The following is a 25,552-nucleotide window of genomic DNA, read 5'->3' on the forward strand; positions in this document are numbered from 1 at the left end:
CCTTCACACCATGCTTTCTGTGGGAAGGGCGCCCATGTGCCTCTGCCCAGACACCTGCAGACAGGGAACACCCCTCTGCATCTGTGTCCTGCCTGCTCTAGGACCAGACTCTCACCTGTGTCCTTGCTACAGGTTCTACCCACAGCAGGGTCCTGGGGAAAGGCAAGAGAAGAAAAGCAGGAAAGTTTGCATCCCTGCATCCACTGCTCTACAGCGCCTGTATGTGCAGCAATCAGCTCCAATTAATCCCCCCTCAGCTTGGCCCGCCCGCTTCATTACCTCCCCTTGATGAGAACCATCAGTGGGGCCTGTAGGATTTTGCTAATTAGCCTCACTTCGTTTATCATTTCCATTTTCTCCCAGAGACGCTTGGCTTGCTGGGCGACAGCTTCATCTCCTGCTGAAACAATGCGGCCCCTTCTGTGCCTGTCTCACTTAGCGCTGTCACTGCAGCCATTATGAAATTGGGGTTTCATTTACACACTAATTAAACATTACAGCTTGTTCACAATTACAACATGGGGATGAGGAGGTAACTAATTACTTAAGAAATGAGCTAACATTTATCTCTGATTCTTACCCCCCCCCCCCCCCACCCACCGCCCTCCTCTCCAATCAAGATTAGAAATTGTTGTTGGATGGCAGCAGCCCAGCGGGCCCCTGCCCGCCTCCCCGTGTGCCTCATCCCTGTTGGGGGGCTGTACTGAGACCCTGGCCTGGGGACGATCCATCAACCCCTAATTGCAGCCAGGATTATGGGGGACTGTGACAGTGGTGTGTGGCACTGTGCCAAATGGGCTGCACAGGGACAAACTGTGGCGCCAAGGATGCATCCATCCCACCTAGATCTGCCCAGCAATGAGGCACCCCTGGGACACCCCAGCCACAGTGGTGACAGCGACTGAGGTGTTCCTTGGGCATCACCTATGAGGCTCCTGCCCACTGGGTGAATGCCTGGCTCTGCACAGAGGCCGGGGATGCCAGCACACCCTCCATGTCTCTGCTGATGGGCAACTCATCCTGAAAAGACATTTTCTTCAGGGAGGAATTAACATTTAAAACTGAGAACCATTAGAGTAAATAAACCAGGCTGTCACTCAGATCAAAAGGCAATGCGAAGTGTGGGCTTGGGACAAAATGGGCCCTGGGGAGCAGGCAAGGAGAGAAAGGGTGGGGTGGATGACATGGGCAGGCCAGCACCTTGTGTACAGCCCAGCAGGGCTGGGTGCTGTCGCTGAGAGAGCAACAACCTCCTTCCATGGGCAGCTGTTGCAGACCAGCAGTCCCTTTGGTCCTCACCTCCCTGCAGTGCATGCAGGTGGCAAAGGCTGCGTGCAGTGGCCGGAGAGCTGCACACGAGTTAGAGGACAGTGGAGATGGGTGACAGTGACCAGGATCATCTTGAGATGGATGCATGGCTGCCTGCAAGGCAGCTAGCCAGCTGATGGGAGACAGGCTGGAGAGGCCAAAGATGCTGCTGCAGTGCCTGGATATTGCTGCAGGCTCTGGGAAAAGGATCCACAGCTTTTGAAACACAAGAGGCTCCCCCCACAAACAGCCCTAAGCACTGGAAATGCTTTCAGAAAAAAACATTTAGTTCAGCACCAGACAATTAGGGTTCTTTTGCAACTCTTAACCCATGATTTTGAGACAAAGAATTTGGTGCTGGCATAATTTGAACTGCTAATTGCTTTCCTGATCTGTAGTCAGTGAACTGAGCAGAAGTGGACACAAAAAAATCACCTTCCCTGTCTGGGAAAAATTCAGAGCTGCTCTCCAGGGGGAAGGGGATTCGCTCTTCTTCCCTCTGAGCAGCTTAAAAAATAATGATCAGGAAACAGTTAAGCAAAAGGGGGGTGAAGTGGTGGTTTAAAAAAAAGAAAACTCACACCACTTTATAATAATAGAAACAACTCATTCCCATAGTTTTTATCCTTCCTGTCTTTAGCCCACAAAAAAAAAAAAAAAAAAGAAACCCTGAGCTAAACTACTGACACTGGCTGGGAGCTTAGAACTGCCGCATCAAACAGAGCCCTTGAATCTCCTGAACATAATTGTGCTGCCCTCTAACCTCAACCTTCAATCAGTGCAGTGTAACTATCTCATTTTAGCCTACAGGACACACCCCTCTGCTAACTAGCAGCCATATTCTTCTCATTAGGAGACTGCTCTGGATGGGAGCGCGGAGGCAAAGCTGGCATCTCTCCTTTTCTCTCCCTCTCTGCCTCTCTCAGCTGTTATGTATGTACTTTTGGAGGGAGAGAGCACGAGCAGGGGGCTTTGTAGATGCTGGAGATGACCCAGCTGCCAAGCCCTAAGACTCCTGGGCATGCACATAGAGCCAAATCAGTGGTTCTTGGCTAAAAGCACACAGCACGGGAGAGGGGATCTGGCCACGACACCCCCAGCCCCAGGCAGTTGGCAGTGAAGGGCTGGAGTGGGCTTCCTGGCAAGGTAGTGCTGCTGCTCTGCCCTCCTTAGGGCAAAGGGCTGGGGGTTCTGCTGTCTGCAGGTTCACCCCATCCACAGAGCCCCCGGGGAAAGGCTCCTGAGTTGGCAGTGCCAGGGCACAGGACCCCTTCCCTCTGGGGCTTGGCTGAGAGGTGGCAGCAGGCAGGGAGATGCATACCTTGGGAAGCTAAGGCAACCAGCAGCACCAGTGCCATGCCTGCTGCTGAGGTGGACAGGAGACAAGGGGCAATGCAGGGCTGGTGCGCTGCAGGAGGGTCTGTGCAGAGGCAGCCCCTCCAGCTGGATGGTTGCTACCCCTGCACATCACAGGCCTGCAAGTAATCAACAGTGACGCTAATTACAGTGGGAAAGGTGACCCAGGGCTTACGGACACTCTCCATCACTGGGGGGTTTGGATCGCATCTCGGGGTAGGGGTATTCCATGGTTACAAATCAGCTCTGTGCCATGGGGGGATGAGGAAGGACACCTCTACAACCCACCCATCATGACAGACCAGCCAGCTGATCCTGCTGCATCCCTGGGCCACCAACTGGCCAAAACCTGTAGGAGTTCTTGAGCCCCTCCTTCATGCCATCTCTTCAGAGACCTCCAAGCACACAAGGGCAGACGTCAGACTACAGTACTGGACATGGAATCTTGGTCCCAGCAGCATGGACTAGTACACCCACCCTTAGCAGTGAGCATGACCCTCCCCTCCTGCTTCTCCTCCACGTCTTGTACACTGGCAGTCCAGTTCGGGGCCCAGTCTGAGAGAAGCTGCTTGGGCTCTCCTGCTTTAGAAGAATGCAGCTTCCAAGCTGGAGCAGGATTGCTCAGGACTCTCGAGAACAGATGGAAACACTGTCATCCCAGTGCAGCCCACTGCAGGTCTCTCCTGCAGAACAAGCCAGAACTTGGGTGATTAATGGCACAGCTGGGATCAGCTTGTGCAGTGGCAGCTGCACCTTTGGGAAGAGCCTCATGCTATGGCAGATAAGAGCAGATCCCCTCTGATCCCACTGCAGACCCATGAAAAGAGCAAGGCCATGCTGGGAAAGGGCAACAGTTTGGCTGGTGCAGCTCTCCCCTCTGGCCAGTGTCCTTTGCCCTGGGATTTCAAAATGTTAGCAACTTGGAAGTGAGGGAATTACACTGATTTGTGTAAAGACAGGGAAAAACACAGCACTGGACAGACTTTTGATGCTTCAATGGCCATCTTCCCCATCCAGGCCTTGTCCCTAGATCCTCTGCTGAGCTATACCAGCTATTAACACACTCTGTGTTCGTTATCTTAAACAGGCCACTCAGGACGTGGGGCCACGATCCTGAAACCAATTAATGTGATCCTTTGATTTCAGGGGAGAATGAAGAGGGGACTGTCAGCACCACAGGGAGGCACGAGTTACGGGTCAGAGCCTAACAGAACAGAGGTGCCCCTTAGTTCTTCACAAGAGGCGGGGGTGGCGGGCAGCTGCCAGACCTGGCTTCTGTCAGAGTCCTTCTCTGCATCCTGGTGCTGCTTCCCAGGCTGAGGGGAGAGCAAAGGAAAGCAGCATCATGGCACTAAATGGGGGTCCAGATGCCAAAAAAGCCACTGCTGCCCTGCGCCTGGGTCAGGGCTGCCAAGAGGAAAGCAGCGGTGTTACCACATCTCAGTGCTCATCCCGGCACAGCAGCACGTGGCACAGAAGGGGCTCCCCTCTGCCATGGTGCTGGCAGTGTTCAGGCTTAAGGCTCTGGGCACCCTGGAGTGCCAGGGGCAGTATCATTCTGCAGCCCCCAAAACTTTTGTCTTTCTTTCTTTCTTTCCTTGCTTAGCTGTTTTTTAAAGCAGAAGTTATCTTAGTGAAGTCTTTTGGGGGAGGTGGAAAAAGAGTAGGAAGTCAAAGAGAATCGTCTTGCTAGTCAAAGCCTTTAACAACTATTTTTAATATCAGGCAGAGGAGCAGGATTTTGAAATGAAACAGACAGTGTCTCTTTGATGGGCAAGCTACAGATCTTGAAACAAGGTCCATTCCCTCCTCCTTCACTAACTAACAGCCATATTTCTCTCATTAAAGACAATCTGGCCGTATTTTCAAACTTCTTAACAAGGCGATCACCGTAATTTGAGATTTCTATTATCCATGCTCCTATTACAACAGTCTTTTAAGCAGCTAGCTCTTTTTTTTTGCTTTCTTTCCCTGACTTTGTCTCTCCCCTCAAACTGCCATTAGTGGTAATGACGTGCAGGAAACGAGCGCCAAGAACCACCTTTTTTTTCCCCCTTCTTTTTGGTACTAGGTTGCGTGGGGGGAGCAATAAGGAATAAAATAAAAAGCAAAATGAAGTTTGGTTATCTCTTATCTAGAGTTTGGCTTTTAATCCACCCAGGAGTGCAAAGGAAGCCAATGCAGTACTTTATCTCCCCCGTTGATCATGGAACCCCCTCCCCAAAGACCCCCATCTCTCTCCCCTTCCCAAAGGCGCCTGGTCCTGGCCCCCTCCCTGCCCCATTAGTCCTTTACTGGGCTCTGCCAGATGGATGCAATTTGCATAATATCACCAGTGGAGGCTGGCAGATCAACTGGGGTCAGGCTCTGACATCTCCAGCACAGTCTATCTCCAAGTGCTAATTTGGACTGCATTGATCTCTCTTTCTGATTTCTTTGTCATTTACGTCTGCCACAGTTTGACAGGAGATACAGAGACAGACAAGGGGGGAAAAGAAGGAGGGGGGGAAGAAGAGGAGAGAAACAAAGATTGTAGTTACAGATGTCTTTAAGGGAAAAAACAGATTAATCCAAGGACTCCTCTGAGGGTCGCAGCTTTGAAACATCCTAATTATCCTATTCTTATGAATTCCTGTACAGACTTCGAGGGGGGTCTTATCAGGGAACTCAGGGGAATGAAAACTTGTTAAATTGCAGTGAAGTCTCTCTGGCCGACTGCTACCCCCTGCCCTCCTGCACCCTGCAATCGGTTCTCATTAGGTGAAGCGGGGCAGCTCTAAACCTGGCGTCCCTTGCTGACACAGCCTTCCCTCTGCCATCACTCTCCTTAAATCAGATCCTCAGTAAAACTTGGGCAGGAGTCTCTCCTCCTCACAAAGGGGGACCACAGTGCTCACCAGCCCTGTGCATTCTAGGGAGGACAGAGAGAGGACAACATAGATGCCCAAACTCTGGAGACAAGGGCTAACCTGAGAGGGACAACAGCATCCCTGTGATCCCCCTGGATGCAGGCATGTAAAGGCAGATTTGGGGACACACTGCTGTTGCAGGACAGCAGGATGGTAAAAGACACCTTCCACCAGAGTCCAGTGCCGAGCAGGGCAGACAATCTGTGCCCTTCATTGAGATGTTTATGTTCTTTAACAGGAAACTCTTCCCCTCCTCACAGGTAAGGGAAGATGCACTACCATTTAGCCTTGTCTGGGACATATTGCAGAGACACCAAGGCACCAAAAGAATCTACAGGAAATCAAAATGTCACTTGGTGTTTTACGTTACTACTTTCTACAGAAAAAGCTCTGTAGAAAGTTAATGATCTTCCAAGGCTTCTCACCCAACACATCTCACTCTGTCAGAGGGTGCATCACGGTGCTTGGGAAGTGCTGTCTGTTACAGGGGCAGGAGAACAAGTGCTAGCAAAGATGTTCTACCTGCCCAGCCCAACGTTGGACAGGGCTCAGGCAGTGCAAGGGTGGTTCCAGTAGTGTGTGAGGGGGATATTTTGCAAGGCTCAGCCACAGGCAAATAAAAAGACTGGACAAATAGCCAAGAGTGCAATGGGTCCAAGGCAGTGCAAGGGTCTCTACAGCACAGATCAGTTCAGGTCTGTGCACTCCTGGGACTTGCTGATCGCTAAAACGGAGCAAACATAATACAAATATAATACAAACCATCAGCCTCTCCCTGTGCTCCCACTACAACAGTTTAGAGTGATATGTAAAATATATTTAAAAGGTTTCTCATCTGTCATTGGGGACAGAAATTGGGCCAGGTGTTGGGCTGAGGATCACAGCTGGCGTGGGCAGAAGGAAGGGAGGGAAGGACAGCAAATCTTCTTGCCAAGGGAGACAGTCCCCACTGCCAGTCCTAAAACCAGAAGCCAGAGGAAGAGGGTAGAGCCGCCGCTGTGCCAAAGGGCAGCTCCAAGACGATGGCAATGCTGTCCTGCTGGGGATCAGCCAGATCTGAAGCTTGAGACAGACTTGCTCCAGTCTGCAGCTGGGCCTCCCAGGCACTGCAGCACAGCAAACAATCCAGAATTCCCTCCTAAATCTTCAGTCTAACAGTGGGGCTGCAAACAACTGCTTCCAGCCAGAAGAGAGGGACTCGAGCCTACCTTCCCACACATCTCCAGGGAGCAGGCACTGCCATTGCCTGCCTGGGGGTTGGGAGAAGCACATGGAAGCACCCTGACTTTTCTCAGGCAACTGAAGTCCCTGCAGCTGTCACGCTCCCTCCAAAGGCTGCTCTCCAGGAACCTCGAGCCCTCAGCCAAGGGCAAGGTGTGACAAACCCATCACACCCCTGTCAGGCAGTGGGGTTGGATGGGCTCGAGACCAACTTTTGGCAGGGTAGGACAGAGGGGTGAGTGCAGTCAACACAAACACTCAATCATCCTTCCTTTCTTTCTTCTGTGCCTCCTTTGTTAACTGCAGGAAACAGCTGAAAGACCTTGAGTTTCCCATTGTAGCGTGTATGGGAACAGAGCTGCAGTGATCAGAACATACCCCCTGCTGCTCCAGGGGAAAAAGGGAGAGCAGAATCCTTTCTAAAAAGGGTTTACGATTAGAAGAGTGTTCTGTCACTCTGGCGCGCAGTAATCCACTGCGCCACCAAGTCCCTTCAGAGAGATGTCGAAAACTTAAATGACTGAAAGCAAAAGAGCCCCGGCTCAGGTTCCCAGGCAGCCAGACATCCTAATTATCTTTAGATCCACTCCCACATGGAGGGGAGAGAGCACACAAGAGTAAAAAAAATAAAAAAAAAAAAAAAAGGGAAAGAAAGAAAAAGAAAGAGGAAAAAAAAAAGACTGTCACATTGCTTTTTTCTTTTTTTAAAAGCTTGTCTCTGCTCACTGCTTTTCCAGCTGTGACACCTCTCACGGTAGTTAATTAGAATCATGTCACCGCGTTAATGTGCTCTGACTGGACTCTGACAGTTGCTCGTCCTCTAACCGGCTGCCCCGGCTGGCCCTCCCTCCCTGCCGCTCCTCAGGGATTTGGGGCTCACAGCAGGACCCCTCACCACCCGCCAGCCACTCTGTCCCTGTGCCCACGGCCCAACGGGTGCCCCGGAGTGGCTGTGCTGGTCCCTGCACCCTGCCTGGGTACCGGGACATGCCGCCTGGCCGCGACACCCGGCACGCAGCCACTCCACCTGTTCTGGATCCGCCTGACCTTTATGAGTGCTAATTCAAAATGACACTGCTCATTTGGTGACATTTCTGTTGATTTTTACTTAAGTCTCTTTTAATTATTTAATTCAGAGTCCTTCCCCTTCTGCCTTGAGCTGGGGCAGTGCCCCAAAGCAGTCCCACGGCCCATTCTGCAGGAGTGAGCCCCGTTCTCAGCTCTCCCTCTCAGGATCACTCAGCAGAAGGACGGTGCCGTGCAAGTGCCACCTCCGCTGAGAAACGCAGAACTGAAAAAGAACGGCGTATGCCTGCTCTGGGGGAGCACAGGGTTCTCTGGGGCTTCTCCCACACCCTGGGAGGGACAGGGAGAGTGGGACTGGCTCTGCCACATGGGGTGGCATGAAAAGTGGTCAAAAACACGAAGGGGAGTTTCGCAAAATGCTGTCCACCTCCTTGTTCCCCCTGCCCTGATGCAGAGGAGGCAAGTGGGCACCAAGGATGACCGAGGATCCCACAGATGCTGGGAGACGCAGGAAAGACAGGGAAGGAAAGCAAGGAAGAGTGAGAGGAGGCTGAAATAAGGCCAGCAAGCTGCTAGGACCACACACCTCCAGCACCTTGCAGGGCGAGGCACAGCCTCATCAGCCCCCGCCGAGCTCCAGCGGGGAGAGCTGGGGCTGACAGCCCAAGGTCCCCATTAGGGCGGGTGGCCCGTCACCTGCCACCGCACTTAGCGAGCGCGGCCCGGCCCGCCCTCTCCTTCAATGTCAGCGCGGGGAGCAGCCCAGCACCACCGGGGCCGAGCGGGCGGAGCGGCGGAGAGAAGGATGGCTCCGCCGGGCAGGAGGCACCCTGGCAGGCGCTGCCCCGGCTCCCCGCGGCGGTGGCAGCTCGAGGTAGTTAATTAGAATCGTGTCACTAAGTAAATGCGCTCTGACTGGACTCTGACAGACGCTCACCTATGACACTGGGGGCCAGGAGACAATCCACATCAAACTACTGCAGTGTGACCCTTTTAACACAAAGAGTAAACTCACTGCACATCGAGTTGAAGCTCATTAAAACTGTCTACTCTGCGAGCATCCCATTAACCTCACTGTTAAAAACACGCAATTCCTCTTCTTCTTTCCGAGGCCTAATTAATGCTCTGGATCAGGAACAATATCACACTCTAACCTTCTGAGATTTCCAATCGGTAAAGGAAAAGAGAGAGATGCAGCCGGGAAAGCACAGTGGCTTGCTGGGTCACTCACCGCATGGGCTGCTGACCTGCCCAGGCAGGTGGGGCTTTTCTGTTTGGCATGGGCAGAGATCCCCACGGAGGGAGCATGGCACCGCCCCAGCCAGGGGAACTGCGGGAACAGGGAAGATGGTGAAGCCATTTGCACAGAGGCTCGGAGCTCACAGGATTATGTCAGCTGGTGTAAAACAGCCCAGTGAGGGCACCATGTCAAGACAGGTGCTGCTATGGGACCAGATCTCCTGGTCACCTGGGATGGGTACTGAGGGTTCACTAGCAAGAGACACAGCAGCCTGGTTACCCTCTTTCCCCTTAAAAGAAAAAAACCCAAACCCCAAACCAGACATTTATGACTAAATCTAAAATCACAATAATGTGTGTGCTAAAACCTAAACTTTAAAGCTTCAATTACATTCAATTAGATTCAAAAAAGATCAGGAGTAATGTCATGTTTTAAAGACAGTCAATGCACTGGAGATGGAAGCAGAGCTGACAAATGAGAAAAAAACTTTCCCAGCAGAAGCTGCTACTCGTGCAGTTTTGGAAACTTTTTGCTGGTTTTGGTGTATTTTCAGTTCAAGAACTGGCTTGTTCAGAGCTGAGAAACAACAAAGGACTGAAAATAAAAAAGAAGGTTTGTCTTTTATCTTTCCATAATCAGTGAAAACAAACCAACCAACCAACTAAGGTGAGAGAGGATGAGATGTACTCATTCTAATATCTTGAAAGGCTGTTTTCCAGAAACACTCCTTCAGCTCACTGATCACTTCTTGTTTTGGTTTCACGTACCAGGTGTTTTTACCTAGAAAGTATTCTGAAATTTACTTTTCTTTCCGCAGTGAATATTTGCAAAGGAAAGAGGATTTTCCTAATAAAATCAATTCAAACTACCACTGGGGTACTTTAGCATGGCATTACAGTTTTCATCCAAAAGAGCAATCATGAGTAATTAATTTAATCACCAACTCTTCAAGAACAAATAGCAATTCACCATTTTTCTAATGTAAAAAATATTTAAAAACTAAGACTAAAGGCATATCATGTTACATAATCGATCAAAATAAATGTAGCAAAAATAGAGTATTTGATGAGTAAAAGAATAACCAGATTTAACAATTGGGCAGTGGTAAGGAAAGCTGCACTTGGTTTGATAGGTGCTGTTCAGTAAAATTTGACCTTTTTTCAGGGAAACAGGTTAAAAAAAGGGCAAAATCAGAAGAAAATCAATTTCTGAATGCAGGTGATCTGCTGTGTGATTGAAATCACAACTAAAACCTGGGATTTTAATCCTTCTGATTTGTGTGAGTCTCTGACTCTCAGCAGAGAGACCCCAACACAGGTGCCCAGCTCCACTGGTGTGGAGCCTGTGAATGCTGGTCTTTGCATGCGACTGCCAAGATTCCCATTAAAAGCTGCAGCTTGCTTTTGGCAAGCACCGCCTCAAACACATGTGTCAAGAATGGCAATGTCCCCATATATGTAAGACTGAGTCACTTCTTGGCAAGACTCAACTTCATTTTGCTGAGGGCCAAGAAAACAGCAGACAAAGAAAAGTTCCTCAGCCCAGGATTCTACAGCCCACACTGGAGCTGACACATATCTAACCTGTGTTAGAGAAGAGATGGAAGGTGCATAAAAATGTCTTCTCCAGTCAGGGCCACATTCAGCCCAGAAGGAATCCTTAGAGCTGAAATATCAACCTAAGAAAGGGCATGAAAGAATAGGCTTCACACCCCTTTTGCTCCTTTCTGATCTCCCAAGGAATTCCTGCCTCCTCACTCTGTAGAGCAGAACTTTTCCATCTCCTTATCCTGAAATATTTACATTTTCCCCCTTTCTTTACCTTTTCCCTGCAAGAACACAATGACACCAGACCTGCACCCATCCCACCCCAAGGCAGCTGTATTTGCAGTGTATGCAGATACATTTTGGTGTATTTGGGGACACAAATCACTCTTCTAGCCCCTCGATAAGCTTTGCAGCTCACTTGCCCATGAATAGAAACCAGACAAAAACTAGAACATGAGCTCTGTGCAGCAACTTGCTGTACGTGCAGCTGTGTGTCCCAGGGCATGTGGGGAGACTCCACTGTGCTGTGGCACGAGCCCATCCTGCCTGTGTGCACTAAGGTGGTTCCCATCCAGAATCCAGCCTTGGTCCTGCAGGTGTTGAGCACCCTGAACTCTGCAGATTTTGAACATGGTGAAGGAAAGAAGATGAAGCACAGAACAGGACTGGTCCCAGAGCATGTCAAGTGCAGGGATTTGGAACAGATACCTGCTGAGACAGTGAAACAGAAAGTGATTTGAAAACAAAGCAATACAGAATCCATCAGGCAAGATGGCAAAATTCTTTGCAAATTGTTTGCAAAAACAAGTGGCCATCCACTGCAATTTTTCTGTCAGTTTTGAAGGGAAATATCCGTGTTGTGCATTCCTGCATAAGCAAGCTGAGGCTTCACAGGAATGTTTGCATCTCCTTGGATCGCTCCCCAGACTGCCAGGAAAGGAGCTACACAGACACTTACACAGCACAGTATCTGTGAAACTGGTGAGACTGGCTAACAAATCTCCTTGCTGCTCCCTTCTCAGCCCTCTTTGGTTTGCAGATTTTTGGCCATCAGTGACCCACGAGGGCCGTGAAAATCAGAGGCTGACCCCACCTTGGATGCCCCAGAAAGCCTCCTCTCAGCTCCCTAACATTCCCTCAACACTGCTGCACTCCAGGGCTGAGCACAGAGAAGGGAAGCTCTAGATGGCATGTGACCAACCTCAGATCCACAGCCAGCTCCTGTCTCACTGTGGACAGCAAGAGGCTGGCAGGCTTCACTGTTCTCCACTTCCTTCTGCAGCAGTCCTTGATTAGGGGTCATTTGTTCAGCTGAGAAGTTGGGCTGTGTTGGGAGCAAGGCTCCTTACAGTCAGAGAGGGAAGGGAAGGGCAGCCCTGGGCAGGGAAAGGGATGGATGACTCCTCCCAACACTGAAGCATGGGCAGTTGAAAGCATGAAAAAGAGATAGGTAAGGACTGTTCAGGCCACAGGGTGACCATCAGCAATTGGGATGACTGTACCCAGTCCCAGTGGCCAGTATAGAAGGACTTGGCTGTGGATGACTGATGCCAGCTCCAGGATGAGGCAGCAAGGCTGGACCCAAGGAAGATGAGCTGCCTCTGCAGTGAGCAGTCCCTCCTCAGCCCTTGGCTTGGGGAACCTCCTGGGCTGTCACTAGAACCAACACGTGAGTCATGCCAAGGCCAGGCTGGGAAATGAAGTGGCCAGAAAGCCAGGAAGCTGGTTCTTTGAAAACAATGCCAGGCAAGGCATGTCTCTGGACACCAGCATTGCCCCAAGCCTTCTCCCAGAGGGACACTGGGCTACCAAGCCACGAAGTCAGCACCCCTGACAGCAGCTGTGCCTGGTGGTCCCAAGCTGGCTGGGAGGCGGAGTTCTTCTCCCCAACTCCAGCTCACTCTGGGGGACTCAGCCTGTGGTAAAGCCACCAGGTACACGGTGCCAGTGGCTACCACCTCTGCAGGCAGAGGATTGCAGACATCCAGGACAGATCTGCTCTGGAGCCAGCCCAAACGGAGCAGCCAGCAGGCTGTAACACACAGGGCACATGTGCACCACTGGCAGTACCAAGGAGATGGAGACCGTCACACTGCTGGCCTGGCATCCTTCACAGCACCCATGTAAACCCCTTCCAAGCAGTGTGGGAAAGGCAGGTTTGCCACTGGGATGGAGAGCTGCAAGAAGGGAGCTTGGCTGCTGGGCCTCGCTTTCCACGGGCAATTAGCCCATGGCTTACCCTGTACTGGGGAGAGTTGGGAAAGCTCCTCCACAGAGGGAGTTTGGCAAAACCCTCCTAAAGGACTGGAATGGGGAGGACGTGAACAGCAAATCCCTGAACTCCGACAGGCAGAGGAGTCACAACTGTGCAAGACAACAGCACTGAGATAAAGGGGCAGAAACCAACAGCAGACAGATGATACTCCAGAGATGGGGCACTTTGTTGGAGTAAGGGATGACAGCAACAAGAGAGCTCATCACATAAATAAAACGAGGAATGATGAGGCAGAAACCAACTCTGCATCTACCAGGAAACCCCATAAAAAGCCCAAGTCCTCAGAGCAGGACATGCACACACAACTCCTGCAGTTCCTGCTCCCTGCCCATGATCCCCCCCAACATGGAACACAATCCAGGCAAATCTGCTCCCAGGCAGGGAAGCAAATTTTAATGCTACCTCTGTCAATAATGCAACCAGATCCATAGTTCAAAAGGAGCTTGCTAATTAAAAGCTGGTGAGCTTTAAATAATTCATCTCCTTAACTTGGATTGATTGGAGAGTTTAATGGTTAGAGTCTTGAAACAATATTAAACAGCCTCTTCAAGGCCCAGGTAGCCAGTGACTTTTCCAAGTAAATCATACCTCCTTGCAAACTTTAATGCTCAAAAGTCATTGTGGATGAAAGGCTGGGAGGCCGAGAGAATACCTGACCAAGAGGTCTCCAAGAGGCAGTCTACTGCTCTGCAGAGAAACAGGACAGACAAGAGTGATGCAGCCCTGAGTCACAGTCCTGTCTCCAGCCCAGTAAATCTGAGCTCCTGCCCGTATCACAGCCTGCTGCTGTACCAGCTCTGCATCCCCAGTGTTAAGCAGCAGGCAGATACATGGCCTCAGTGTCCTGGGCCAGGTCTCCCTCATATCACTTTGATCCCTGGTGCAGAGGAGTTGGGGGATACATGGAACTCTGCCACTGTTTATCTCAGAGCACTGTTTATCAGTTTATCTTGGAGCATGCTGCAGGACCACGAAACTCATCACACGTGTGAGCAAACAGGACGATGATTCAGTTCTCCAGCTGGGATCAAGCATCTTCACTCTGCAGTGTGTTTCCAGCCAGTTCCCAAGCCAGGTAGCACAGCCTCCTTTCCAAGGACTGCAGCATCCAGAGCAACTGGAGAATTGGTCCAACAGGGAGAGCATTCCACCCAGCCTGGGGACCACCAGGTGTGCTCCAGGCACCTGGTGCTGCCCACATCCAACCCCAACCGAAGTACTGCTAGAGCAGTCTAGGAGGGAAGCAGCTCCCCAGCCAGGGGCACAGGCAGGTATGTCTGGCACACTGGCATGCGCAATGGACTGAGGGCACGTCATCCACATGTCCATTCTGCCCTGACACATCTTCATCCCTTCCACCAGGTGGGGACTCTGCAGCCCTTTGGCTGGTTCTCAGCACCCCAGACTGGACAATGTTTTGGAGCTGAGGCACATCCACACACCCAGGGCAGCAGCTGTAGGGATGGGAACGGCACGGGGCAGCATCACTCACCTATCCCGCTGTGAGGCCTCCCTATGTGCTGTAGATTCAGTCCTTTGTTCATGTCTAAGAGCCCGTTCTTTGGCCAACTCCCCATGGCAAAGCTGTACGCCTGGAAGAGAGAAGCAGAGGGTCAGACATAGCCCATGTGCAGGCATGATCTGTACTTGCCCAGGTCAGACTGCTCCTGGGGCTGGCATGGGTCTGTGTTCAGGGGCTGGTGTGTGTCTGTGCCCACTGTGTTCAGTGTGGACCCACACGTCACCCTTGCAGCAGCTCTCCTGGAGTTGCCCACACAAAGCACTCTCGCCCTGCCCTGTCCCACTTGATGCTCCTTAGAGGTGTCCAGAGCCTCTGGTGGTGTCCTGTACACTTGACAATCCTTGTGACAGAGGGATTTGCATCACTCAAGGCCACCTTTGCCATGCTGTGGGGGGGAAGCCAGGGGCTCTGAGCTCATCCCCCGTGTCCTTTAGATGCTCCACAAACATCCACCCACTCCTGCCTTAACAGGGCCGCCAACACAAGTCAGGGGATTTGGAAAAAGGTGCTCATTCCCAGTCTGGCCTGGCCAGCAGGCCCCTTCCCCTCTGGCAAGCACAGCCCTCCCAGCTCCCTCTCCCTTTCACCCCAAGCCCTATTTGCCTCAGTGCTCTCCATCACTGGCACAAATCCTACTGGGAGCCAGCACTGCTCACCCCACTGCACAGAGCCTGCAGTCTGGCCAGAGGGAACGTGCTCCATACCCGGAGGGTATGCATCCCCCGGCAGGGCTTCCAGGAGAAGCAAGGCAGCTGGGAGCCCAAGCAGCACAAAAACCCACTGGACAATACAAACATGAAAGCAGCTGGGCCTCTATGTCACACGCACGGCTGTAATTACAGCCTGACAGCCACATATCTTCTTCATCTTGAGGAATTAAGCTCAGAACGCATTGTGAGCAGTAAGAAGGGTGCGTGGGCTTAGCATTGCTCATGCTGGCACTATCTTTGCTGCCGTGAGGGCCATTGTCCCCAGATGAGATCAGGTCAATCCAGCAGCCCGTATCTCCCTCCTGCAGCAGGGAATCATCGCTAACGGCAGCCACAGTGTGGCAGGGCACTGTAGACACCTTCCGCAGGCTGCAAATGCCAGGGAAATGCTCTCTGCAGCAGGAATGGGGATGAACTGGGTGAGCAGAGCTGAGAGATGTCCCCCACCAGCCCACCAGCCTGCTGCTGGGACCTCCTGCTGCCCCTCTTTTCTGCTACCTGCTGCTCTGTCTAGAACAGGCAGGTCCAGCCCCTGTGCAGCCCCTGCTGCTGGCAGCCCCCCGGGAGCCACAGGGCTTGGGGGAGTTAATTTATTAGTGGCCCACGTAGCCATTCATGCTGCTTTGTTACTCCTGCCTTAGCAAAACAGAGGGCTCCACAGATAATTAATAGACAGCATTGCTAATCCTGTTGGGAGATGATTAGCAATTAAAACTCCTAATTAAGTCTATGCATAATTCACTGAAATTACACTTTGTGTACACAACGGGGAGGTTTCCTTTGCCTTCGACAAACACGCATTGGTATGTTCACTGCCATGATCAGGATGCAGGCTGGCCAGGACAGGGTGGGGGGAGCCAGAGGCTGGGCTACAGGGTGGAACCCTGCCACCCAGCTGCCGGGTGGCAGAAGTAGTTCCACTTGGGCTTCATCCCACAGGGCAAACCCAGGCAGAGCATAGGAAAGCTCCCACGCTCAGCACCAGTGGATTGACAGCAGTGAGTGCCATCCCTGGGGAAGCGGCATCCCCGGATGAGGAAGGACCAGGGGTGTCCCTGCACAGGGAGCTCCCATATCGTAGGCTGCCTTCCCAGCCCAGACGTCCCTTGGACTCTGGCCAGAAGCAACTGAGGGAGCACAGCGGGAGGCTGGCAGGATCCCGGGAAAGCTACGGGGACAGCTTTGGAAAGCTCCTGGCAGCTGGGTGTTAGTGCCAACCCCAGGCTGCCTCCCCTGGCTCTGCAGCAGCAGCAGCAGCAGCAGGGAGCTGGCAGCGTGTGCCCTAGCCCCCGGATCAGCACCGGGCCCATCTCGGCATCGCGTTCTGCTTTCCTGATCAAGGTCATTCGGTACAGCCGCAATACCTGAGCAAACTACCTAAGCAGCCGGGGTGGAAGTTGGCCTGACCACTGAAGGTCAAGTGTGCACTTATGCATATTCAAAGCTGCCTGCAGGATCGATCGGGTTTTAATTGTTTTTCCTGGGGTTTTGGAAGGAAGTGCCAGGGGCATTGATCAGTCCCAGACAAGGCTGCTCACACTCTGGGGCTGGCAGGGACCGTCACTGCTGCAGGCAGAGGGAAGTGCAGGCAGCGGTGATGGAGGGATGAAGGCAGGGGAGAGATCAGCCACCGCTGGCCGAGAGGAGGAGCCATTGCTGGGCTGCGCTGGAAAATAAAGTTTTTAAATTAAAAGTGGCAATTCTGAGCCGCCTGCTGGCAGCAGCCACACAATCAAGAGCGAAGAGCTTTGCTGTTTAATATTTAAAGACAACGTTTAATCTTTAAACAGGAAAGTTCTTCTTCTGACTGTTAAAGCGAGGCAGAAAGCGCCAGTGGCTCCCCAACACCGGGGTACCCAGCCCGCAGGGGTGGCCGTGGCCACTGGCTCACTGGAGCTGCTGGGACACTGGTGTCAACCACGTTCCTGCCAGCTCTGTGACCACACAGTGGCGCAGACCCCTGTCCCTTCAGTGCTTATCCCGATGGCAAACTGTGAGAAAGTCTGAGATGCCCCTGGTTTTCTTGCAAGCCAAAGGATTTCAAAAAATGCCATGAAACCCTTTCTGTGAGGAAATTGCACTACTTTGTTCGTCTCTCTGGTTCAGTCCTGGTGTTGCAGAGACTGGGTTGCTCCCTTTTAGGTCAGACACTGAAGCAGGGCTAGGACCCTGTGGTTTTTAATTTTTATCTGCATTTTAATTGATAAAAATGCAGCCATCTTTTAAAAAGCTATTTTTAAATGGTTCTGGCCAAAATTCTGATTTAGAGAGAAACTCAGTATTTCTGATCTGCTAAAAACCACTCAAACAATGTTTACAGAATAATTTTCAAGCAGCCCGAATACAATTATTTCCATTCATACCATCTCCTAGAAAGGTTTTCCTTTTTTCCTGATTTTGTTTGTAATTCTGTGAAGGCTACATTTACCTCCCTGCCAATGCTGCTCTGAAGTCAGATGATTATTAATTATATTTATTTACTTATACAATCCCATAGGCATACACAGCAGTTCACAGATAAATACCGCCCTGCGTCCCCGATGGAGGGATCTCGAATCAAAGGTAAGCAGATACTCCTGTGATAAATGTGAGCTAATAGCAGCAGGAGATTAGGAACATACTGTGTTTCCATGCACAGAGCCAGCACCATGGATAATCCACACCTTGTTAAACAAGTGCTGGTGTGGGGAGGTAGGTCATGATGTAACCTGCACCTCACATACCCTGCAGAAAATCCAAAAACCAGAAGTGGGGATAAAACATGGGGCATGGAGATGACGCATGCGCAGAATCACAGCATCTGAGGTTGGCTTTACAACAGAGCTAAAAAGGTCTGAAACCAACCTCCTGTTGCACCAGGTCACAAACCTTCCCAGTAGCTATGACGCATCTGCCTCAGACTGCAAAGAGCCTGAAACAAGAGCTCCGTGGCCTATTTCTGACAGCACTGCAGTACAAAGATGGTCCCCTGCACTGGGACAGAGAGCGTGCCAGCGAGGCTGGGCAGTCCCATGGTGCTGGTTGCTTGTGCAGTTTGGCACTGAGGTTGGCCCACCTGTCCTTGCTGCAATCCCAGTGCACATCAGTGCCCCAGCAAGGCGGTAGCACCAGCACAGTTGGGTCCTGATGCGCTGCTCCCTGGAATTTTTTTAGGCTGCACACCATGTATTGTAAGCAGCACAGCTGCAGAGAAGATGTTCCAGGGGGTCAGAAAATTCCCAGAACTAGAACTTGTCAAGCTGATGTATTGATCTAAGTGAACTGAATAATGCTCCATCATTTATTTATGGGGAAGTGCCCAGCACACTTCACAAAAACTGGTGTTTTGGCAGTCACGTTAAGGCAAAATTAAACACCCCACAGCATATAAACAGGCACCTGTTCAGAGATCAGAATAAGGGAGCCCCACAAATCCTCCCCACATGCAGAGGCAGGAACAGAGCCGGTCCTCACAGAGCTGCTGGAGCTCTGTCAGCAGAGCCAGCCTTGTTCTTTCCACACCTGTCGATGCTGTGACCTGCTGGCCAGCTCCTGGCCCCTCTGCCCTCTACTAGAGCTGCTGGCATTGCATCACCCTGGACGCTTTAGCTGAAGGGCAGGAGGGAAGCGGACCTTTGTGCTTTGCAATGGCATGAGCATGTTCACAAACCATGGCAGCAAGAACTGCCAGGACTGGCACAGAGTATGTCCTGCTCTGACCAGCTGGGCAACTCTGTCATTTTATTTTACATGTCCAGCCAAGAGGTTTTATATGCTATGTTTCATCTGCTAATTGCAATTTTAATATTAATACAGACACTTTCAGGCAGGGAGAAAATATTTCCTTTCGGAAAAAAATCCTCCCAGGAGTAAAGGAGCTCAAGCAGTCTGAGAAGATGCTGAAGGGTGGGTGCTACGGAATAAGAAAAGTGGTGGGTTTTGCTGAAAGTTTCCATTAAGAATTTCAAAAAGACACCTGAAAAATACATTGTTTTGAATAGACAGAAAGAAGCTGTGAGAACTCCCAGCTGCCCTTAGCTTGGGCAAGCAGCAGGTACCAGCTGTGCTCCCTCAGGATCAGGCTGGGCACAGCTGATGGCCCGATCCAAGGTGAAGCCCCTGACATTTCTGCAACAGAGAAAATGTCTTTGGAACAGCAAAAGCATCTTCCTCCTCCTGTCATGTCAGCTGTGCACTGGATCCGCCCAAAATAAGCATTTCCCATCTAACTCCCCTTATTCCACTGCTGCCACAATGAGGTGTCGAGGTTTTATATTAGCTTGTATGGTGGGAAGAAAAAAAAGCAGTCATGTCTATGACTAAGTGGGCTTTTAAACATAGTTTGAAATGTTTTTAGTGACTGTAAGGTTTTGGGGCTGGGTGTATCTTGCAGGACATCCCTGAACAGCACTCAGGACACTGGAGGCTCCAGGGTGTTCCCATTTTAATTGCACGCCAGTCCAGGAATGGGAACTGGACAATTCTTGTTGGGATTTCTTGCCAAGCAAATTTACCAGCATGATATGAGGCAAATGTAACACCACTGAGGGGCTGACCCCACTGCCAAATCATTTAGTAGGAGGCTCCTGCACAGGGCTGAATGCAATTAAAGAAGAGGCAGGTAATGACTAAGCAGCTTGCCAAGCCCCAGATGACAACAGCGGAGCTCCTCTGTCGCAGGGAGGGCAAAGAGGAAAGCTTGCCTGGCAGGATGGAGGCACGGAGCCCGGGATGGCTCTGGCAGCACTGGAGCCTGCTACCCTTGCTAGCTGTCAGGAGGCAGGAGCTAAACCCAGGTGTAATGTGTCCCTTTTAAGCAGTTTAGTCAGAAGTGCTGCCACATTCACAGCTTTTCAAGTATTTTTAAATCACTTACAAAAGCAGGATTAAATGATCAGGAATTCCATTTAATAGGACAAATAAAGAAATAACAATCTACTCCATCAGCCCTGTGGAAGGCAGGTTTGATTTAAGAAAAAAATAAATAAAAAAATAAGTATAAAAGAGGGAGAGAAAAAAGGAAAGGGAGGTGGAAAAAAAGGATAATGTGTGTTTACTCAAGCAAAGAAAAAAATATTTAAGTGATGTAGGGGAGAAGATTGCAGTAACTAGTGAAGAATAACATCGTCTGCTTTGCTGTCAAATCACACAAGAATTTCAGTAATAGATTCTCATTCTGACACTCAATTCAATTCGAAGGTGATCCTGCTTTATCCCAACACATCAAATATTAAACACTCGTATTAGCCAGGGTGCCGTCGCCTTTCCCGGCTTAGACGCGGCAGGAAGCTTTTCCCCTACTTTCTCTCACTCGCTATAATATTCTCAATGTTATCTAAACATGCCTTCATACACTGGGGTTCCTTATCAATCCCATTTGGGGAGGGAGGGGGGTGTACTTAAAATGGTATTAGTTTGGGGGGCTTTTATTATTATTATTTCCAAAGCTTTTCAATTTTGTGTGGAAAAAGCTTAGAAAAAAGAGGTGGAGGGAGGGGAGGCAGCGAGAGAGGGAGAGGGAGCGCGGGAGCGAGAGAAAGTATAAAAAAGGGAAAAGCAGCCAGCAGCTCTTGTTTGACTGATGCCTTTCAACAAGGGCAGTCTAGCTTGTCAAAGCCCGGGCTCGAGATGAATTGGCATATCTATTCAGCCTGCCTCTGGATGTCATGCAATACAGTTTCATATTCCCAGATAAGGCACGATAAGCAATTGCTGCCCTGACACCAACTCCATCCATCCCTGCCTTTCTGTCCACGCATATTAGAGACCTCTGCTGCGCCACTAATAAGAGGCATTTAATTTTTACAAACACAGTGGCAAGAGGGGCCTCCAGACTGACCAGGTACAGCATCAACACCACTCATGTTTAATTAGTTTTTCTCAGTGCACTGAGAACACTCACAAGTGGTATTGGGTGCACAAAAACAACTTTTGCCCAACGTAGCATCTGTGAACCTAAGCCAATCATTACAGAGTGGGGGTGACAAAAGCATTTTGTCCTTTGCCAAATATACCTGCAGTGCCATTGCAGGATATGGTTTATTTGGGGTTTGGGCACAGAAGGATGCTGGGGAAGAAGGGAGCAGTGCCCTTTCCCAGGGAACATCACTCTCCAGAGCACAAAACCTCTGAGAGCTGTGGGAGTAGGAGGGCAGCTGACACACTGAAAAAGAGGACACCATGCAGGGGGGAGGGCTCCACTTGGGTGAAAGTAAGGGAAAACTGGAAATTCCTGCCAGTGAGAGGATGAGATCTGGACAAAATCCTCTCACATTGCTAAAAGGATGCTGGGGCCTTGCCTGGTACTCTGCCCTCTTCACACAAGGGCTTTTCAAAGAACAGTGCCACACAGCCAGCTTCCCTTGTGTCCTGGATGCGGGGAGCCTTTAGCAAGCACAGCTGGTGTCCACTTCAGTCCATTTGCAAAGCTGCTTGTTAGAACAGAAACAACTTTATGCCTCACATCGAGGAGTAAATTAAACAAATAAAAAGATGAATGGTCTGTTTTTTGAAAGGTGAGCGCTGGGCACACAGGAACTGCCTGGCTCTGCTCACCTTTGGGAAATGCTTTACAGAGGGCAAGTTGCCCCCAAACTGCGGGAGGAGGACAGGTCAAGCTTAAGGGAAGGCATCAAGATGTCAGAGAAGATGCAGAGGATGCAGCACAACTGTATGTGCTTTCTCCTTACTAAAAGCAGCCCATGCCATCAGAGCTCTGTCCATAGGAGCTCTGCAAAAGGGAAACTGAGGAATCTCTTGCCTTGCCTATTCCCATTCAGACACATCTGAGCAGCCTCATCCTGCTTGTGTCCTGGCAATATCTCAACTCAGCCACAGCTGTACAAATTCACTGCCAAAACTCCTCTGAACTTCAGGAGGGGTAGGATGGACCCTGCAGACACCAAGAGCCCCTCTCCAGGGTGCATTTGGATGCTGTGGTCCCATCAGGCAGCAGGAAGGTGTCCCTGCTGCCGTGCGGGATTAGCATGCACCTGGCTTAGGCTGCAACAGAAACATGCTGGTGTGCCTGACTCCAGGGTGTCAAAGTGCCAAGCGGTTTAGGCTTCACATTTCCCTGTGTTTGAACAAGAACAGTCTTTGCCTTGCTCCCAGGCTACGGATTATCCTGGATAAAATGTTCTTGACTGCGGTGTGCTCTGCGGCTGGCGACACACTAGGTTAATACCATGGAGATCTGGGTCAAAGCCCTGGGTTTGGTCACAAGCAAAACAAAACTACAGGTCTGGGTTCCTGGAGGGCTGGGAAATAGAGCTGGAGTGTGCACAAGCCAGCTCTGGCCCAGGACAGGTGACAAGCAGAGCCATAAAACAACCAAGAAAGCAGCCCAAGGATGGGCTGCTAGCATGACCAGGGGGCCTGGGCGACACATGCCCAGTGCCTTTCCTGGTCTGGGACAAGTGGCAGGGCTGACTTCTCATGGTGTCCCTGCATTCCTGGAGGCACTGCAGGGAGACAGACCCAAGCTGGGTTATTCTGATGTACGCCATTGGCTCCCAGCACTAAGATACACCAGCAGCTCCCGATTAGTGCCTGAAAGGCAGACACATGATGACATGGCAGACAGCTTCCAGGGAGTACCTACACGTGGCTGATTTACCCTTCCAGCCTTGGAAGGACAGGCTCACATCCTGCAGTGCTATCCCCCGACCACCGCAGCCCCTGTGGGGCCAATTCAAGCAGGAAAGCAGCGCTAAGCCTTTCCCTACCGCAGCTTTGTGGCCAGCAGAGCGGGAAGCTGGGTATGATACCAAGGAAAACCCACAAGCGCACTTCATGGATGATTCACCACAGGCACAGAAGCCTCTCCATACGGACAGGGATGGATCGGTCCAATTCTGGCTGCTCCTGAGGAAACTGGGGGTTCACAGGGAGGGAGAAGATGCCTCTAACTGTGCTGGAAAACAGGAAAATGTTGACATTGCCCCTTAATCAGACCCAGCCTCAGCCCCTGGATACATGAGGACAGAAATGAGCATGACAGGGCCCCAGCAGATGCACCTTGCTGCAGAGCTGAGCTGTCAGGGAAGCTGCAAGGTGGATACATCTCACCCTCCCTGGATTTAACTGGAGATGAACAACCACCAAAGAGAGCTGCAGTTCTGCCATATTACAATAGGGTGGGTAACATCCATCACTCTTCTCTTTCCAGGGCCAGACGATGGCTGTGATGTTCAGACCTCTCCACAGTCCCCCAAACACACACCCCTTTAATCTAACCCCAAGCCTTTCCCAAGCAAAGCTGGCACTGGGCTTGCTGTCAAAATCTTCAAGCCTTTCAAGAGGGGGTATTTTCCCCCCTCAATTTCTATCTTTACACACGCACACGCTCGCCTCTCCCTCGCTCGCTGTTTAATTTCCGTGTGAGAGGGAAGCAGGTGCCCGTGCTCCCGTGAGCTCTCCCTTCTCTAGTTTTTTTTTCCCTTCTTGGATCCTGCCCCATTAGTTTAGTGTCCAGCCATCTGCGACGTCTCCTGTAATGCTGTCCCCCTTGTGTACCAGGGAGCTTTTCCATTAGCGCCTTTAATATTCTGACACCTTAGCACAGGCTGCTATTACATTCAAACACTGATCGCCCTGTGAAATTACATCGCAGGGCTTGCTAAAATGGAATTGTGTATAATCAGGCTCCTCCATGCACTGTCAGTCCCATCACAAATACAACGTAAAGCAGGCTTATGGATGGGCTTAGCAGCTGCTACAAGTGTATTTTTTTTAATAGATGAAGTATCCCTTATTTAAAGCATTTCCTTAAGAAAAAAAAAACAAAAAACAAACCAACAGTGAAAGACAAATCAACAGCTGCTGCATTATGTTAACCATACCACTGGTCTCTTAAAACATGTTATTTAATAAGGTAGCTATCTGTTTATCTATAACTATATCAAACAGAGAAGGAGGGCGAGATAAAGATAGTTAAACAGACAGCCGAGGAGATATCTGCCACTGGGAAATAATAGCTAAATAAAAAGTACCATTATTTACTCCACAGTGGGGAGGAGGGAGAGCCAGCAATTTCCTCCCAGTGCTGCACAGCCTCTGGTTGGTAGGGGCAGCCTGTGCTAGCCTGCAGGTACCCCAGCTCACCTGGCTCCAGCCCACTCATCTCCCCATGACTGCAACTGATAAATCTGGGGGGGAAAAAACCCAACTCAGGACCCACGTACTGAGGCTGCAATGCAGGAAAGGTGAGAGAGGGCAGGAGAGCTATTCTTCTGCCAGGAGCTGGCCTGGTGGGGCAGCCCCCCACCTCCACACAGACTGAGATCAGCCCAAATTAAGGCAAAATTTGCCACAGCAGAGGGTCTGGGTGCATTTCTGCAGGAGAGACTGATTTTTGTGTGGCCAGCACACAAGGGACCAACTCTCAAGCTTTTTTTTTTTTTTTAAATTCCAGCTAAGGAAGTGATGGATTAGGACAAAGGTATTTCAGGGGGATGCAGGAACCGGCAGGGACGCAGATGATGTGTCAGAGAAATGAGCTCCTGAGCTCCCCAGCTCAGAGTTCAAAATGCTGCCTCTTACCATGCCCTAAAGGTTATTCTGTCTGTCTGCTGTGAAATGCGACGGCACATCACCTGAAGGGAGATTTCCAGAGGCGCTGTGACCCTTCTGCTATCTCCTCTGAGAAGCCTCCGCAGGAATGATGAGATTGTAGCTCATTTCCACACACCTTGAAAGAGACGGGCTGGATCAAACGTGCTGAAAGCAGAAGCAACACATCCCTGGGACTCATCCTTGCCTCCTAGCAGGGAGTGTGCTCTTGCTGCAACAGGGTGGGAAACTGCGTCCACCCCACTGAAAGACCAAAGACATTACCTTTCATCCTAAGCCAGGATGGAAAAGCCAAAATATTGTCTTGTTTCACTGTGTGGGAACAGTTCTGCTTGGGAACCACAAAGTAAAAGCCAGTGACAGAACTGTTGCCCTTTAGAATGGAACAATCTATTCCTGTGCAAAACACTGCTGTGACATTTTGACTCCAGTTTTCCCAGTGCAAAATAAAGCCATTTGTCCAGAGCAGACATACTGCTCCTTTGCACCACACACAGCATGTTTCAGCATATGGTGGTCTGGACATTTTTGGCAAGGACGTCTCTGGAGATGGTTCAGCTGCTGTGCACAAACATGCCAGATGGGGAGGATGGGACCACAGAGGGCAGAGACCCACGGACAGGTTACCAAGAGAAAAGCATGCGGGAGGTGATGTGCAACTACACATCCATTCACAGTGCAGGTGCCAGACAAGGCAGTTCAACTGTCTGGTTTCCACAACCTGTTGTTGCCACGGTTAGGTGCTTGCAAGGTGGCAGCAAGAGACGGATGCCGGGTGACCAGCATGTTCACATCTCAGTTTCATAACCTGTTTGTAAAACCCAGGCCCTGGAGGATAGGAAAGAAATCAGAGTGATCCTGCAGGACCTTCTCACCACTTCTATCC

General features: G+C 50.7%; 1 protein-coding gene across 2 annotated transcripts in view; it reads right to left on the reverse strand.

The window, feature by feature from the left end:
- The window catches only part of ERI3 (ERI1 exoribonuclease family member 3), a 130,500-nt gene that overhangs the window by 22,729 nt on the left and 82,219 nt on the right, over positions 1-25,552 (reverse strand). For both annotated transcript variants that reach the window (XM_048313661.1, XM_048313663.1), the window contains exon 7: positions 14,375-14,474. In XM_048313661.1, coding sequence (XP_048169618.1) covers positions 14,375-14,474 — 100 coding nt within the window. The remainder of the gene's footprint in view (positions 1-14,374; positions 14,475-25,552) is intronic.

This window comes from Corvus hawaiiensis, chromosome 9, assembly GCF_020740725.1.
Source record: "Corvus hawaiiensis isolate bCorHaw1 chromosome 9, bCorHaw1.pri.cur, whole genome shotgun sequence".
Taxonomy (NCBI): domain Eukaryota; kingdom Metazoa; phylum Chordata; class Aves; order Passeriformes; family Corvidae; genus Corvus; species Corvus hawaiiensis.